We start from the raw sequence: 18,280 nt of genomic DNA on the forward strand, positions 1-18,280 counted from the left end.
TTTTCTGAATTTCCACAGAAGATTATGCCATAACGAGTAACTGACTCAAAGCAAGAATGATAGACTATGTTTTTGATGTCTACGCCTGTGGCACCTGACAAAATATACATTGCAAAAGCTAGGGTGTTAAATTTGTTTGCCAAGTAGTCTATGTGTACCTTCCAATTTAAATTTTTATCAAGATTTAGGCCTAAGAACTTGATTTGGTCTGCTTCTGTGATATCCTGATTATTGCATGTTTCCTTTTTCAACTCAGTCAAATGATTTATCTTCAAATTGCATAATTTTGGTTTTAAGTTACATTTTGTTTCAGCCCATTTTGATGGCACCAAGATTCAAGTTTCCCTAAAGCATTTATGACACTTTCCAGAATTCTTCCAGGTACCTCATTTTTAATTAGCTTGCTAGCCCATTCGCATCCATGTGCTGTGTATCATCTCAGCCACTGTGAAGTTATTTTGTCTTGTAGTCCTATGACTTAAGCCTTTTTGGATATCCTCATTCAGGCTTCTATCCCCTTCCGTCTTTCCTACCAGGCTACGAGCAAATCGCATCTCAACTGCCTGAGTTCTGCTGATGTTTTTATTCCTTAATTTTATTGCCTTAAGCAATTTAGGGAAATCATGAAAAACCTAAATCAGGTTGGCTGAATGTGGATTTGAACCATTGTCTTCCCAAATGTGAGTCCGGTGTGCTAATCACTGTGCTACTCTGCAAAGTTTTCACTTCAATTATACAACTGTTTTTACCATTCCCATTGGGACAGAGTTGCAGTTATAGTTTCATCTGATTAGAGGTATATTTATATTTTTAGCATGCAAAATACATGTTGTTGTTGTTGTTGTTGTGGTCTTCAGTCCTGAGACTGGTTTGATGCAGCTCTCCATGCTACTCTATCCTCTGCAAGCTTCTTCATTTCCCAGTACTTACTGCAACCTACATCCTTCTGAATCTGTTTGGTGTATTCATCTCTTGGTCTCCCTCTAGCAAACTACATGCCAGGAAAAAAATGGAACAACATCAAGGACGAGGTCATTTTATTGACAAGTGAGTTGACAGGCAGTTCATCATTGTAGAAGTATATGATAATAAGCTCAGACTAAATGAAACAGATGTCACAGTAATGAGTGCCTAACAGTTGCATCAATGCAGAGGGAGGGCAGTTGTTGTACACCACAAAGAGCATGTTGCATCACAATAGCCATATGTGGATATGCATTGTCCTGCTGAAAAAACACATCACCTTTCTGTCAAAGAAATGGCTGTAGCATGGCTATAACAACCTGTGCAATGTAGCAGGCAGTGGTTACTTTACCCTGCAAAAAACACCAAATGTGACTATGAGTTGCAACTGATGGTCCCTCACCTAGAAGTGTGGGATGGGATCTGTATGTCGTAGGTGAATGCACTCTGGAATAGGCAGATCACCAGGTCTATACCATATGCATGTACGTCCAACACTTTCATACAGGCACAAACTACTCTCATCACTGAAGGCAACAGAGCACCATTCTACTCTCCAGCTGATTCTTTCATGACATCAGAGGAGCCATGCTTGGCGGTGTCATGGTGTCAGTGGAAGTCCAGCCAGAGGCATGCGTGATCTTAATCCTGCTGCAGATAGTTCAAAATCGTCCTTGGTGACACATCAGGTGTAACACTTCCCCAGATTTTGTTCCTGGGTGATGTTTGGTTGGCCACCATTACTTGTGCAATATGTAAAACTTGTGTAGCTGTAATCTACAGACATCCATAACCTTATGCACAGATGTGAAATGTTCCACAAGCCACTGATGAAAGCGGCAACATGCCACTAATGCACTGTGTCCAACATGTGCAGCACTCTGTCAAGATATCAGTCCAGCTTTCCACAGGTCCACAATGTGACCCCATTCAGATGGTTCAAGCTGTTCCGCAGGAGTATGTATTCATCCATGGGGAATTGTTCCATCATAGAGTAATGGAAACACTGTTCACCTCTAAACTCAGCACAGTTATTTCCTGCAGATTCAAAACAAAGGGTGTGTAGACGGGCCTCCTGAGTGCCATCTGATCAATGATAACAGTGACAAATGAATCACTAACACTACAACCCTTAAAATACAAATATTACACCCTGGTGCCAGAGGACACTATCCTTGAGTGTGTTGCATTTTTTTCTGGCCAGCCTACCAAGAATTCCTCTTCTGTGCTAACCTTTTCATCTCAAAGTAGCACTTGCTACCTGTGTCCTCACTTATTTGCTGGACATATCCCAATCTCTGTCTTCCTTTACCGTTTTTACCCCCTACACCTCCCTCACATACCATGGAGGTTAATCCATGATGTCTTAGCACATGTCCTATCATCCTTTCTCTTCTCCTTGCCTATGTTTTCAAGTCTCATAGACTCTACATGCCAACTTGAATAGTCATTGGTTGCCACTTCCCTCAGTGATGCCCTACCATTCTGTCCCTTCTTCTTGTCAGTGTTTTCCATATATTGCATTCTTTGTTGATTCTGTGGAGAACCTCCTCATTCCTTACCTGATCTTCAGCATTCTTCTGTAGCACCACATCTCAAATGCTTCTTTTCCCTTCTGTTCCAGTTTCCCCATACTTCATGTCTCACTACCATACATGGCTGTGTTCCAAACGTACATTCCCAAAAATTTTGTCCTCAAATTAAGACCTCTGTTTGATACTAAAGTGCGCGTCATTTACAATGGCAGCCGAGTTTAGGTTCGTTCTGCGCATCTGACGTCACTAAACACAGTCAGCCAATGAACAGAGAACGATGTTGCCAGAGCTCGACTGCAGTGCAGAGCATGGACGAGTGTCTTCAGTTTTCAAAACGTTCAGTCATAAATAAAGTAATTGAACAAAAGCAATATCTTGATAGCAGACTTTCTTTTATAGAAAGTTTGGAAAAAGCATTCTTTATACCAAATGCTTCATATTGTATTAATTAATTAAACCAAACAAGCAATAAGCCTCCTAATTCAGGCGATAGCAAGGAAAGGTGTTTGTATCATTCTCACTAACCGCTTTTTCATAATAAAGAACAGCGGTAATTGTTTATTTCCTATTGTACTCTGACGAAATGTGAGTAATTCATAGTCATACCAATAGTGTTTGTCGGTATTTTGCGTGATATTTAAAGTCCTCCACTGGGAGATCTATTAAATGACGAGTTGCGTTAGCGTAATGGTTAAAATGTATGGCTGCTAAGCGAAAGGTTCTGAGATCAAACCTTCTTTGGTGTTTAATATTTTCTTTATTTAAAAACAATATCAAAGTGTCTTACTTCATGAATTTTATTCGTTTGATTGTAATTTTTTGAAATTTCTAGTGGCAACTAAAATTGACCATACGGAAATTATACGCTATGGACTTTTACCTCTGCAAACTCTTCAAAATTTCATGCAATGGTTTACTACATCTAACACTTCACAATAACTGCATTGGACATCAAAACAAAATTAAGTCATTTATGGGAGGAAGGTATCAGTCAAGAAGATGTGTAAAAATCAAATTTTTGGGCCAAATAGTTTTTGTGAAATCAAATGATAAAGTGTGTCAAAGCAGTCAAAACACCATGTGTCTGCACAGGCGAGCAGTGCAGTGATGACAAAATCGCGCACAGCGCGGAATGCGGGGAGCACGTCTCTGTAGCAGCGAAAGGGTTAATGCGGCCGTGGTGGCTTTACTTCATAAACTGCACACTCCCCCCTAAACGTAAGTTTGCGAACTATACTATGGCGCTGCTTCTCTTGGTGTGTACAACTGGCAACGCAGCAATCTCCCGCATCTGGGCGGGCATGCGTGAACCAACAAGATAAAAGAATTGAACTATAGTAGACTTGTCTTGGCCAGGATTGCCCTCTTTGCCATTGGTAGTCTGCATTTTATCTCCTCCTTGCTGTGTATGTCATGGGTTATTATGCTGACTAGGTAGCAGAATTCCATAACTTCACCTACTTCAGGGTCACCTGTTATGGTGTTAAGTTTGTCGCTGTTGTCATTTCTGCTACTACTCGTTACTTTAGTCTTTCTTTGATTTACTCTCAATCCACATTCTATACTCATTAGACTGTCCAATCCATTCAACAAATCCTGTAATTATTCTTCACTTTCACTGAGATAGCAATGTCATCAGCGAATCTTGGCATTAATATTCTTTCATCTTGAATTTTAATCCCACTCTTGAACCTTTCTTTTATTTCTGCCATTGATTCTTCGACATATAGATTGAATAGCAGGGGTGACAGCCTACATCCCTGTCTTACAACCTTTTTAATCTCTGTGCTTCATTCTTGGCCTTCCTCTCTCATTGTTCCTTCTTGGTTCTTGTACATATTGTATCTCACCTGCCTTCCCCTATAGCTTACCCTTATTTTTCTCAAGATTTTGAACATCTTACACTATTTTACATTCTTGAACAATTTCTCCAGGTCGACAAATACTGTGAACATGTCTTGATTTTTCTTCAGTCTTGCTTCCATTATCAACCACAACATCAGAACTGTCACTCTGGCACCTTTACCTTTCCTAAAGCCAAACTCGTGATCATCTAACAGATCCTCAATTTTCTTTTCCATTTTCTGTTATTCCCTAAAAACTATTATTTTGTTATATGAATGATTACAGAATTCTTCAGGCTACACTTTATTGATATTGTAGATATTCTGTGTTGACAGCCAATCATTTGATATTAATGATGAGATGGCTCATTTAACAGGGTCCAAGTTGTTGTTGTTTTTTTTTCCACACATCCTTGTGCAGCTGAATCCCCAATAAACTCAGTGTTCCACTGTATTCAAACACATCCTTTCTTCTATTGCAGCTTTCTGTTTCTTTTTGTTATTAGCAGGTTTTCAAATATTTACTCTTGTAATATGGATTCCAGGTGTCATCACTGAAGGAGGTTGTAGCCCTTACAAAGGACATGCTGAACATCCGCAACATGGAGGTGGAACACCTGCAGCGTGATGTAAATGCCATGGAGGAAAGGATCAAGGGAGAGAGGGAGAGGTACACAGAAGCCGTCAAGAAGATGCAGCTCGCAACACGCCTCAATGCTGACGTCAAAGCAGAGTACGAAAAGCAGGTTGCTCTCTTCAATGACTTGAAGGTATATACCGAGATGAAAATTCTTATTGTGCAACTTAAACTTAGGGCTAAGAATTGCAGAGATCCTATGCTTGTTACACAGAGAACATACAGAAGTCATTGATACTGTATTGATGCCAACAAGTAAATACACAAACAAATATTTCTTCTTCTTCCTTCCAAGAGTAGGGTATCTCAGACTGTTACTGTGTCACCAACAAGTTCTCCTGCCATCTTTCCATTGGTTGATCAAGCGATCTTACACCATTGTGGTTTTAGTGTAACATGGACTTGTTGTAGATGTTTTCTCCAGTTATTTTGGTAGTTCTATATACAGTTTGTGATGGATTTCACGCTACATATCTTCAAAACACCTTTATTCCTTTTGTGATTTCATTTGGTGTAACCAGTTGTTTGTCTCAAGAATTTCATTTGACAGACGGTGAATCTTTTTGCATCTTTTACCTTTTTGTCTGGATTTTCTGCCACAGCACAAAATCTTAATCTTCATCTTTTTGCATCTTTTGCCTTTTTGTCTGAATTCGCTGCTACAGCACAACGCAGGTCTTATAAAGGCATAATGTGGTATATTTCCGGACTAGGGAATGTTTCATTGCGTTATTAATGATTACCATTCTTTTTCTATATGTGGAAGCTTTCTCAGTGAGATCTGTTTCTCCTGGAAAAAATAGTGTACAGCTTAAATATGTGAATGTGTCCACGCTTTCCAGAATTTTATTTTTCATTCATATCTCACTCTGTACTGGTTTCCCTGTTGTAGTCCATCATGGATTCTGTCATATTCTGATAATTTGCCCTTTTCTTCATATAGGTTAATTTGTTCTGTAAATTTTGTAAATATTTTTTATAACTTGCTTGGGAACTTGATTAACTGCCAGAATCTGTAATAATTTGTTTCTGTTAACCTTATCAAAACACATTTCCACAAGCAGCAGTGGTGTCACTTTTATATGTGTCTGTCTGCAGTAGTACAGTTCACATTTTGCCTCCCAAATGGATTTACTAGTCAGCAATTCTGTCTCATAACTTATTACTTTTCTTGTCAGAATTTTCCTTTTGATACAATTAGGAACGTATTTATACAGTTATAATGTTCTTGAGCTTGAAAATTAGGCAACTTTTTTGTATATAAGTTATGCCTTTCATTTTGCTTACCTAAAAAAGTATTTCTTGTTCAGCATAATTCTAACTTATTATAATAAACAATTTGGTAAGGTCGGTGATGGGAAAATTATAGTACAGAGCTAACACCACAGATCCACAATTTCTTCTAATGTCTACAGTAAAAGGCTCTATGCTCTAAGGTACATAATACTGTGTTACGCAAAGAGAGATTATATTGGATTAGATTTGGTTTTCATTCCATAGATCCAAAAATGAGAAGATTTTCATGGGTGTGGAACAAGTAAGAAATTGTGCTACCTACACTGATCATTAGTCAGGAGATCGTCAAAATATTTTAATACATTATAGTAAACTGGAACTGCTAATATTTACAGAATTAATACCCTGTCAGAATGAAATATAGTAATGCACTTTTAATAAATTTATCATACACATAATATCTAATCCTGACTGTTGTGACCAAGTGCTGTCAAAACCGAAACCTAACAGACTTTTTGTCGAAGTTCGTCTAACAGTCCCTGTTAAGATATTCATCTATAGAGTAGGGGGAGTTACCTGTCAAAAAGTCTTTCAAGCTCTGTTTAAACGATACTTTATCTGAAACCAAAGCTTTAATAGTTGCTGGAAATTTATTGAAAATGTGTGTTGCTGAATATTGGTCCCCTTTTCGGACCAAGGTAAGTGATTTTAGGTCTTTATGTAGATTGTCCTTATTCCTAGTATTGATTCTTTTTTTGAGCTATTGGTTGGAAATAGATACATATTACTTGCGACAAATTTCATTAAGGAATAAATATACTGAGATGCAGTGGTTATAACACCAAGATCCTTGAACGGGTTTCTATATGATGTTCTTGAATTTGCACCACATGCTTTTGTATGCTAAAAACTTTTGTTCAGTATAATGAGTTACCCCAGAATGTGATCCCATATGGCATAATAGAATGAAAGTAAGTAAAGTATGCAAGTTTTCTTTTTATATAGTTATATCTCTTATACCTGACTTCATTCTCACTGCAAATACAGACTTGTTTAGGTGCTTCAGCAATTCTGTGGTATGCCCTTCCCAACTGAATTCATTATCATGTTGTCATGTCAGAAATTTAACAGATAGGCCACTAAGTGGGCTGGAAGTGAGGCTAATGTGACAGATTGTGTTTTGGTTAGTAAATTTTAAATCATGGATGAGCCATCCTAGATTAGGTATTCAACATTATGTCTCTAATACTATACATAAATGTAGGGGCAATTCCTTCACACATTCATTATTTTGGTGTGTTTTATTTATCCAGTTGTGAGGGAAAACCTTCGGTGATGTGGAATGAGATAAGCTATTCATTAACAAAGTGAGAGAGCTGCATTAATAATCAACCAAGTGTGAAACCTTGCATAAGCCATTACCAATGAAAGCAAAATTTTCTGAGTGATTAGGCTGCAACAGTTTTCTCCTTTTACTTCTGTTAACTCAATGTTTCATCATATTCATTGGGATCTTCTTCAGTAGGGTTCTGGTGAGAGAACATTGTTGTTAGTCATTGTCACATCTGCATGTAGATTGGTGTGCTCAATGCTTTTTCTGAAGAAGTGAATTTATCAGGTAAAATTTCTCAAGTGCTCATGATATGCCACTGTTACGGTTTCTTACTGAGAGCAGGTCATGCAAGGAGTAGGCTAATTTATTAAACACATCATCATCATCATCAGACACTAATGCAGTGCTTTCCCAGATAGCTTCCTGGAAATTATTCTATATTATTCATGTGGTATGGTTGGCTTGTTGCTTGATTACCAGAAGCCATGAAGCTGATAACCTATAGTCATCCTATGTGTTGAAATCAGACACTTTTGTACGTATTTCCACATCTCCCCAGGCTTTCCTTTTGTAAGTATTCCATTTCTTGTGTAGAGGTGAAATGCAAAGCTGCAGAAACATAAGTAGATATAATAAGGTTAAACGCTGATTACAAGAAAATTAAAGAAATTTTTGGAGAAAAAAAGCAGATGTATGAATATCAACAGCTCAGATGCTAAGTCAGTATTAGAAGGGAATGCTGAAAGATGGGAGAAAACACACAGGAGACTATACAAAGGAAAGAAATCTAAGGACAACATTATGGAAAGGAATATGGAAATAAATGAAGATGGAATGGGAGATATGATACTGTGCAAAGAATTTAATGTAAATGGATAGATAAAAAATTTACTCACCAAACAGCAGCGGGAGAACACACACACACAAAAAGATTTAACTTTTACAAGCTTTTGAAGCTAGTGGCTCCTTCTTCTGGCAGAAGAATTGAAGGGGAGGAAAGAGGATTGAAGGGAAAGGTGTATTCCACTGTTAAGCTCTTCGGTTTTAAATCTCATCCAGTGTAGTTCCCAAGAATCAGTCTTTCCTTCTCATCCCATCTGGTAAGTCTCCCCTGAGCCAGGGTCTGGGTGGTTTTTCTGAACAGTACCCCTTTTCCTTAACCTCTCCAATCCTTTTCCTTCACCGCTCTTCATTCCCCCTCAACTCTTCTGCCAGAAGAAGGAGCCAGTTGCTCTGAAAGCTTGTAAAAGTTAAACCTTTTTGTGTGTGTGTTCTCCTACCACTGCTTGGTGAGTAGATGTTTTACCTATCCATTTATGTTACAATATGTTGTCAATAATTGATTATTTTCATTGTGCAAAGAATTTGACAGTGCATTCAAGGACCTACATTGAGAGAAAGCATCTTGAGTAGATAACATTCCATTACAATGATTAAGATCTTTGAACAGACTAAGCATGACAAAACTATTCCAGCTGGTATACAGAATATGTGAGACGGGGTAAAATAGATACAGACTTCAAGATCAATGTAATAATTCCAGTTCCAAAGGAGGCAGCTGTATTACCGCACCATCAGTTTAATAAGTAATGGCTATAAAATACTAACTCAATATCTATAGAAGGATGGAATGACTGGTAGAGGCTGACTTGCTGGAAAATGTATTTGGGTTCCAGAGAAATGTAGGAACAGGCAAAGCAATGCTGACCCTACTGCTAGTCTTAGGGTATACACTGCATAGAGGCAAAACTTCATTTGCACCAGATGGTTATAATTAAAGTGCAGCTCCTCATGGAGGTCCAGTGCAGGCTGTAATTATCATATAGCAGCAAATCTTGGTAGATATGCTAATGCATTAATGTGGAACTGATGTACGCTGGAAAAACATTAGTTCCAATTTTGGCCACCTTGTGAAAATCTGGTGCTGTGAGTCCAAGAAAGATATATAGAAATATTTCTATATGTAATGGATTTGGAACTGGATGTGGGCAGAAAAGGTCAAACAAGTGGGAAAGGTATAATGTTGATTTTATTATTAACCAACGCTTACACAATTTGTTCAATACGAGCACCAGAGATGTTGATGAGATAGTGCATCCATAAAACAATGTGGTCAACAGTTGCTCAAGCTGTTCTGGTGGACTCGAGTGACATGTTCCTGTATATTGGCCCTCAGATGAGATTGAGACTGAATGTGTCCTTGGTAAACACAATATTTTGGACATCCCAACAGCCAGAGTCACATGGATTCAGCTCAAGTGACCTTGCACGCTATGCACCTGGAGAACCTTTGGAGGTGACAAATATGTAAAAAGGTTGCATTAAGCAGATCTTTCATTATGTGAGCGACATGAGGTGTTGCCCCATCCTACATGAGAAAGTGATTTGAAAAGTTGTGTTCTTCCAAAGCAGGAACCACATGTTCTACAAGGAGGTTTTGGTAACATGCAGACACCACAGTACACCTGACAGGCCCTCTGGGTGTATTCTCTTCAAAGAAAAATGGACTGAGAATAAAGCTGCTTGTGAATCTGCACCACACAGCCACATATGGTGAGTGCAGTCACTCTTCATGCACAACACATGGTACTCCAAATTCGGCAGTTCTGTGTATTCACTGCACCCTGTAGTGTAAAATGTGCCTCATCACATCACACCTGGCCACATGTCATCAATATCAATCTGTGCCAGAAAGCAAAGAGTGAATTCAGAATGATACTGCTGTGGATCATGAAGTTTCAGTTGCTACACCATCCGGATCTTGTACAGGTGCCAGAGTAAAATAGACCACAAAATTTTCCATGTCGTGACCACATGATAGACAATTTTCATGACACTGCGCGAGCACTAGCACTACCCAGGAAACATACTGCATGGCCAGTTACAACAACAGCAACCTCATCAATAACTTCCATCAGGATAGCACGCCTTCCTCTTCCAGATGCCACACCAAGCTCACTCGTGCGTCTGAATCTCATTATCATCTTCTTTAAACCATTTAATGACATCAGGCCTCTCTTCAGACCTTTTAGTCAATGATACTCTCTCAATGCAGCACTTTTATTGTTACTGTTCACATAAAACAGTTTCACTAACAGCGCACGATATCTCTTGTCGATAGCCACACAGTTCACTCGTGTTGTGGCTTGTCAAATGGCAGTGTGGCTGTCACTTTTTTTTTTGGTCATCAGTCTACTGACTGGTTTGATGCGGCCCGCCACGAATTCCTTTCCTGTGCTAACCTCTTCATCTCAGAGTAGCACTTGCAACCTACATCCTCAATTATTTGCTTGACGTATTCCAATCTCTGTCTTCCTCTACAGTTTTTGCCCTCTACAGCTCCCTCTAGTACCGTGGAAGTCATTCCCTCATGTCTTAGCAGATGTCCTATCATCCTGTCCCTTCTCCTTATCAGTGTTTCCCACATATTCCTTTCCTCTCCGATTCTGCGTAGAACCTCCTCAATTCCTTACCTTATCAGTCCACCTAATTTTCAACATTTGTCTATAGCACCACATCTCAAATGCTTCGATTCTCTTCTGTTCCGGTTTTCCCACAGTCCATGTTTCACTACCATACAATGCTGTACTCCAGACGTACATCCTCAGAAATTTCTTCCTCAAATTAAGGCCGGTATTTGATATTAGTAGACTTCTCTTGGCCAGAAATGCCTTTTTTGCCATAGTGAGCCTGCTTTTGATGTCCTCTTTGCTCCGTCCGTCATTGGTTATTTTACTGCCTAGGTAGCAGAATTCCTTAACTTCATTGACTTTGTGACCATCAATCCTGATGTTGAGTTTCTCGCTGTTCTCATTTCTACTACTTCTCATTACCTTCGTATTTCTCCGATTTACTCTCAAACCGTACTGTGTACTCATTAGACTGTTCATTCCGTTCAGCAGATCATTTAATTCTTCTTCACTTTCACTCAGGATAGCAATGTCATCAGCGAATCGTATAATTGATATCCTTTCACCTTGTATTTTAATTCCACTCCTGAACCTTTCTTTTATTTCCATCATTGCTTCCTCGATGTACAGATTGAAGAGTAGGGGCAAAAGGCTACAACCTTGTCTTACACCCTTCATTCTTGATCGTCCACTCTTATTATTCCCTCTTGGTTGTTATACGTATTGTATATGACCCGTCTCTCCCTATAGCTTACCCCTACTTTTTTCAGAATCTCGAACAGCTTGCACCATTTTATATTGTCGAACGCTTTTTCCAGGTCGACAAATCCTATGAAAGTGTCTTGATTTTTCTTTAGCCTTGCTTCCATTATTAGCCGTAACGTCAGAATTGCCTCTCTCGTCCCTTTACTTTTCCTGAAGCCAAACTGATCGTCACCTAGCGCATTCTCAATTTTCTTTTCCATTCTTCTGTATATTATTCTTGTGAGCAGCTTCGATGCAAGAGCTGTTAAGCTGATTGTGCGATAATTCTCGCACTTGTCAGCTCTTGCCGTCTTCGGAATTGTGTGGATGATGCTTTTCCGAAAGTCAGATGGTATATCGCCAGACTCATATATTCTACACACCAACGTGAATAGTCGTTTTGTTGCCACTTCCCCCAATGATTTTAAAAATTCTGATGGAATGTTATCTATCCCTTCTGCCTTATTTGACCGTAAGTCCTCCAAAGCTCTTTTAAATTCCGATTCTAATACTGGATCCCCTATCTCTTCTAAATCGACTCCTGTTTCTTCTTCTATCACATCAGACAAATCTTCACCCTCATAGAGGCTTTCAATGTATTCTTTCCACCTATCTGCTCTCTCCTCTGCATTTAACAGTGAAATTCCCGTTGCACTCTTAATGTTACCACCGTTGCTTTTAATGTCACCAAAGGTTGTTTTGACTTTCCTGTATGCTGAGTCTGTCCTTCCGACAATCATATCTTTTTCGACGTCTTCACATTTTTCCTGCAGCCATTTCATCTTAGCTTCCCTGCACTTCCTATTTATTTCATTCCTCAGTGACTTGTATTTCTGTATTCCTGATTTTCCCGGAACGTGTTTGTACTTCCTCCTTTCATCAATCAACTGAAGTATTTCTTCTGTTACCCATGATTTTTTCGCAGCTACCTTCTTTGTACCTATGTTTTCCTTCCCAACTTCTATGATGGCCCTTTTTAGAGAGGTCCATTCCTCTTCAACTGTACTGCCTACTGCACTATTCATTATTGCTGTATCTATAGCGTTAGAGAACTTCAAACATATCTCGTCATCCCTTAGTACTTCCGTATCCCACTTCTTTGCGTGTTGATTCTTCTTGACTAATGTCTTGAACTTCAGCCTACTCTTCATCACTATTATATTGTGATCTGAGTCTATATCTGCTCCTGGGTACGCCTTACAATCCAGTATCTGATTTCGGAATCTCAGTCTGACCATGATATAATCTAATTGAAATCTTCCCGTATCTCCCGGCCTTTTCCAAGTATACCTCATCCTCTTGTGATTCTTGAACAGGGTATTCGCTATTACTAGCTGAAACTTGTTACAGAACTCAATTAGTCTTTCTCCTCTTTCATTCCTTGTCCCAAGCCCATATTCTCCTGTAACCTTTTCTTCTACTCCTTCCCCTACAACTGCATTCCAGTCACCCATGACTATTAGATTTTCGTCCCCCTTTACATACTGCATTACCCTTTCAATATCCTCATACACTTTCTCTATCTGTTCATCTTCAGCTTGCGATGTCGGCATGTATACCTGAACTATCGTTGTCGGTGTTGGTCTGCTGTCGATTCTGATTAGAACAACCCGGTCACTGAACTGTTCACAGTAACACACCCTCTGCCCTACCTTCCTATTCATATCGAATCCTACACCTGTTATACCATTTTCTGCTGCTGTTGATATTACCCGACACTCATCTGACCAGAAATCCTTGTCCTCGTTCCACTTCACTTCACTGACCCCTACTATATCTAGATTGAGCCTTTGCATTTCCTTTTTCAGATTTTCTAGTTTCCCTACCACGTTCAAGCTTCTGACATGTCACACCATCATACAAACAGTGTACAGTGCCAGATTTGAAGCTGGTGCCCAAAACTGGAGCTAAGTTTTCCCAGCATAAATTGCTTCTGCATTAACACATTAGATTATCTACCAAGTTTAGCTGCCACAAGCCACACTGGACCTCCATGAGTAGCTACACTTTAATTGTAACCACCTGTTAGCATCCATAGATTTAGAAAAAAACTTTTGACAGTGTTGACAGGATTCAAGTCTATGGATTCTCAAATCATCAGACATAATATATTGCAACACGTCTTGCTATATGTGGACACAAGAGATTCAGTTGAACATGTATATCAGGCACAAATCACGATAATTCTAATTGGTCACTTCGTATCTTCTAAAGCTGAGTCCTTCTCACAGGTCACTCACAGTTGTGGTCCCATTTATGACCTGTCTCTATGAAACTGTTAAGGGAATGTGCAGGTCTACCTTCAAGGAATGACTTTGTAATTTTCTTTAAGGGCTGTCACGAATTTATTTCACAAGTGCAATGTTTGCCACAGTACTTTTCATTGAATTATACGCTCACCATTGCCTCTTGACACAGACAGTGAACACATTATAGCTCATACTATGAACTTTCATTACAAGTGAGTTCTCATTCGTGACCGCTGTTAGTGGTGGACATCACCCAATTATTCTGTGAACTGGCAGTGCAGTCTCTGTCTCATACTTCTGGTGACTCAAGAGGCCTAGAAAAGCAACACCACCATGCGAGGTGTGATCAAAAGGTGAAGGGGAATTTTTCTTTTCTTTTGGGCATCCTCCCTTTTATTTTGCCGTTCTGCAGGAGCTGGGTTGCTACTTTATCAGTAGACACACTTGTAAAATTATCTTGTGATTTTACAGGGTTGCCACACAGGTTTTTCAGCTGTTTCCAGGCTTGTCTACTGTTCAGCTTCATGTCGAGGTTCTCTACCAGGTTATTCCACTTGGCCTTGCGAGTTGCTGAAATGGCTTGCAGCAATATTTCACCAGCTTGGCTCGTTTCTTCTGCAAATGGATCCTCTTCATAGAGAGTTTGGTATCTTTCTAACAACAGCTTGTCGTCATTGGGCATGCCTGGAACATACTGAGTCCTGCATCTTCTCGGAATAGTTTCCCTCGAAACTTGCTGGTTGCATTTGATAAAGATTTCGTACATTTCAGGTTGCGGTGGAGTGTTTATCACTTTTGAGTCAAGATCTTCACTGAACTGCCAGTCAGCCTTCTTGAAGTTAAACCTCCTCTTGAATAGTACCTCTTCAGGTGCTACTATAGGATTACTATGCTGAAATTATTCCATTCATCCAGTATCACAAATACAGGAATAACTGAGCAATAGTGGTCTGTTTATTGTGCTTTTTACCTTGAATTGAAGCAATTTCCATTATTACTTGTGTGTTCTGGAAACCCAATAGTATAATTGTTAGTAATTTACGTTTCATTAAAATATTCCAAAGATGCCTTTAATTATTTTTTTCCACAGCAAAAATATGAAGAAAAAGTACAGTTACTCATCAAGGAGAATGCAAGACTGCGGGAAAATGCTGCTGCGGAAAATGAAGATTTTGTTGATGCTCATGAGGACCTCAATGGTTCGGCATGAATTATTCTTGCATAATAAAGGGACTGCTGGTGGTATACAAAACTGATGTGTGATATGATGTACAACTTATATCTCCACAATTGTACTTGATGGTCCATTTTGAATAATTTGTTACTTCATTTCTTATACATCAATTTAATAAAAACTTTGAGAACATAATTAACTTTCATTTATTGCACATATACACAAGGCCTCCTCTCATTCATTTATGTCAGCTTAGAGCATTTTTTTAAATCATGGTAACACAGTAATGTGTAATAGTGAATGGTTATAGCTTAAACACTGCCGCACTTATTAAGCTAGGTCTTAGTGCAGGTGGTTTCTCTCTGTCTTCATCAAACCTGTGACCTGATTCACCCAGCAAATTATGTTGAGCTTGCAGTTTAACATACAGTGGAAAGCAGTGGGTGACATAGCACTTTTTCACATACATTAGAGACTGAATTACATTCTGTTGACAGGGTTTATAGAGAGAGGTTGATAAATGGGCTGTGTAATTCATTACCAGTTTCCAGTAGTCACTGTGCAAGTGTTGAGGAAATGCTCAATGATATCCAAAGCCCCTATGGGAAAACACCATTAATTGTAGGGGGGGGGGGGAGGAGGGATGCGTTGTCCTGTGCCTATGACGTCACCAGTAATCAGTATGGGGTTGTTGGGTGTTAATGTTGATTTTGTCAGACCTAAAATGCTAGTTGTCCCCCTTGCGACATGAGTGTATGCTGTTGCAGTCCTCCAAGTTAGAAGAAATGTCTTGGTAACACTGGAATTCAAAGGTGTGTCCTGCACATGACACACATGATTGTTCAGTTATGCAGAATAAATTTACTTCCGTGGTTCCTCTTTTGTGGGCACTCAGCAAAGCTTTTTTTTCCATTAAAATGTGATTGCTGTATTTAATTTTGGACAATTTTATTTTTGTGATTCAGAACCAAAAATTATGGTGGTAAGTATTCTTCCCCCTGCCCTTTTGTGTGCTATTATGGGTTGCCATTACATATGAAAAAACAGAAGGTGGCACTTTGTATTTTTATTTTACTTTATTTCAAAAACATTTACACTTTATTTCAAATAGTTTACATTCAATGTCAATAATAAAGTGTTAGTAAATGAGTAATATTTATTTCTAAAATACATAAATAAATTTTCCATGAAATTAGTGATACCTGGAGGCACTCTGCAGAAGCTGCGTATTCTTTGTTATCTTGTTTCAAGCACTTTTGTACAACACATTCAGCACTGTCTGCAGGTTTTTTTGTTAACTGGGGAACCAACGAGAATGATCTGGCCCAAAACTGTTGTGATGTCTTATGTGGATTGAAGAACTACTTTCAAAACAATCACTTAAGCTTCAACATCAATAAAACAAAACTAATGGAATTTCAAATACACCACAAACAAGATGAAATGCAATGGAGTGTTGTGTCTGATGATGGTTCAGAAATAAAATTGAAAGATAAAACTTCCTTCCTTGGCGTAATGTTAGATTAGCATCTCTTTGGGAGCATCATATTGATTTCTTATGCCAAAAACTTAGCAAATCAGTTTATGCAATGTGGACAATGTCACAATTTCTTAAATATGAGCAAATGGGTATAATCTACTATGCTTTAGTGTATCCATACCTCACATATGGAATTGAAATATGGAGATGTGCTCCTGCCAAGTATGTAAATAGGGTATTCATCCTTTTTTTTTTAAAAAAAAAAAAAAAAAAAAAAAAAAAAAAAGGGCAGTTAGGATCATGTGTAAGCTTAGATATAATGAGTCTTGCAAAGCAATTTTTAAAATTAAGAAACTACTAACACTCCCATCACTATATATTTTTAAAACTGTTCAGGTGATGCTAAAATACAAGCAGTACAATCATCTAAATAGAGAAGTGCACATGTACAAAACTAGAAGGGACGATGATTATCACCTGGAAAGAAATAATACAAAAAGTGCAGACAAGAGCCCCTATTACATGGGGATCAAATTTTATAACAAACTTCCAAAAAAATTAAAAAGCTTAAGTGGAAGCTGCCTTGAAATTGCCTTGAAGGAGTTCCTCAGCAATAAGTGTTTTTATAGTATTAAGGAATTCCTCTCAGAGGAGTAGAATACTTTCATTTGTATAAATAGTATTTACATGTACACAAAAAAAAAGAGAGAGAGAGAGAAAGCAACATAATTTTTTACCTGTTAGACCTATTTTATAAAATTGTTTCCCACAATGTTATAAGGGGGAAATGATCAATATGTAAACTATCCACAACAAATCCTTGTATTTGTCCATGGAGAATAAATGAATAAAAAATAGGAATATGATCTAATTTTGCGTCAAATGGTATGCATTAAGGCTTTCTTCTTGGTCGTAGAAGTTGCTGGATGGCCTTCTTTCATGCGATATGGGAAACTGTTTATCAGTTGTTTCAGATGTCGCAGTCGAAAGTTCAGTTGATTTTGGTATCTTTTTTTAACCTATATTCATTTTGTACAATAATATAAAGGCATTTACAATTGCCATGCCTAGTAGGAAGTAGAGAATCCCACAACACCCATTACAAGAGCCTCAACCTAATGCATTACGTTCTCTTAGTTGACTGCAGTGGCAGGTTTATTGTCCATCCATTTTACAGCTGAAATACAACTTTTTTTTGCTTTGGAACTGAAATTCTTCTCTTTTCCAGGCACATTTCTCTTTCATCACTGTAAGCAATCCTTTCCAGTCTGTTGTCAATGTCTACAGAACATATACCATTGTTGAACAGCATTTGCATTATATTCACAGTGGCAATTAAGTTTGCAGATGCCACCAGAACACACAAAACAATCCTAGAAACTATGTTTATCATGCAACAGAGAGACAAGTCATTTTAAGTCACAATGTAGAAATGAAGCAATGCGATCAGACTTTACAGGCGACAACAGCAGTAATCTCATGACAAAAACTGATTGTTGACGTTTTTATACAGGTGATACAGCATACTTCCACATCATATGAAGCACATCTGAAGATGGTAAGACAAATTCCCATGAGCATAGTAAAATTATTATGTTAGTGGTAAGTATACCTCTCACAGTCCAGAAAAAGAAATATTAATTTGGTTTTAAGTATACTTCCCATGACCCGTGAA

General features: G+C 38.4%; 1 protein-coding gene across 1 annotated transcript in view; it reads left to right on the forward strand.

Moving 5' to 3' along the window:
• Positions 1-15,320, forward strand: part of LOC126109637 (intermediate filament protein ifa-1) — a 59,790-nt gene extending 44,470 nt beyond the window's left edge. The window contains exons 4-5 of the mRNA XM_049914684.1: positions 4,888-5,112; positions 15,042-15,320. Coding sequence (XP_049770641.1) covers positions 4,888-5,112; positions 15,042-15,161 — 345 coding nt within the window. The 3' untranslated portion in view covers positions 15,162-15,320. The remainder of the gene's footprint in view (positions 1-4,887; positions 5,113-15,041) is intronic.
• Positions 15,321-18,280: the final 2,960 nt, after the last annotated feature.

This window comes from Schistocerca cancellata, chromosome 12 (assembly GCF_023864275.1).
Source record: "Schistocerca cancellata isolate TAMUIC-IGC-003103 chromosome 12, iqSchCanc2.1, whole genome shotgun sequence".
NCBI lineage: Eukaryota > Metazoa > Arthropoda > Insecta > Orthoptera > Acrididae > Schistocerca > Schistocerca cancellata.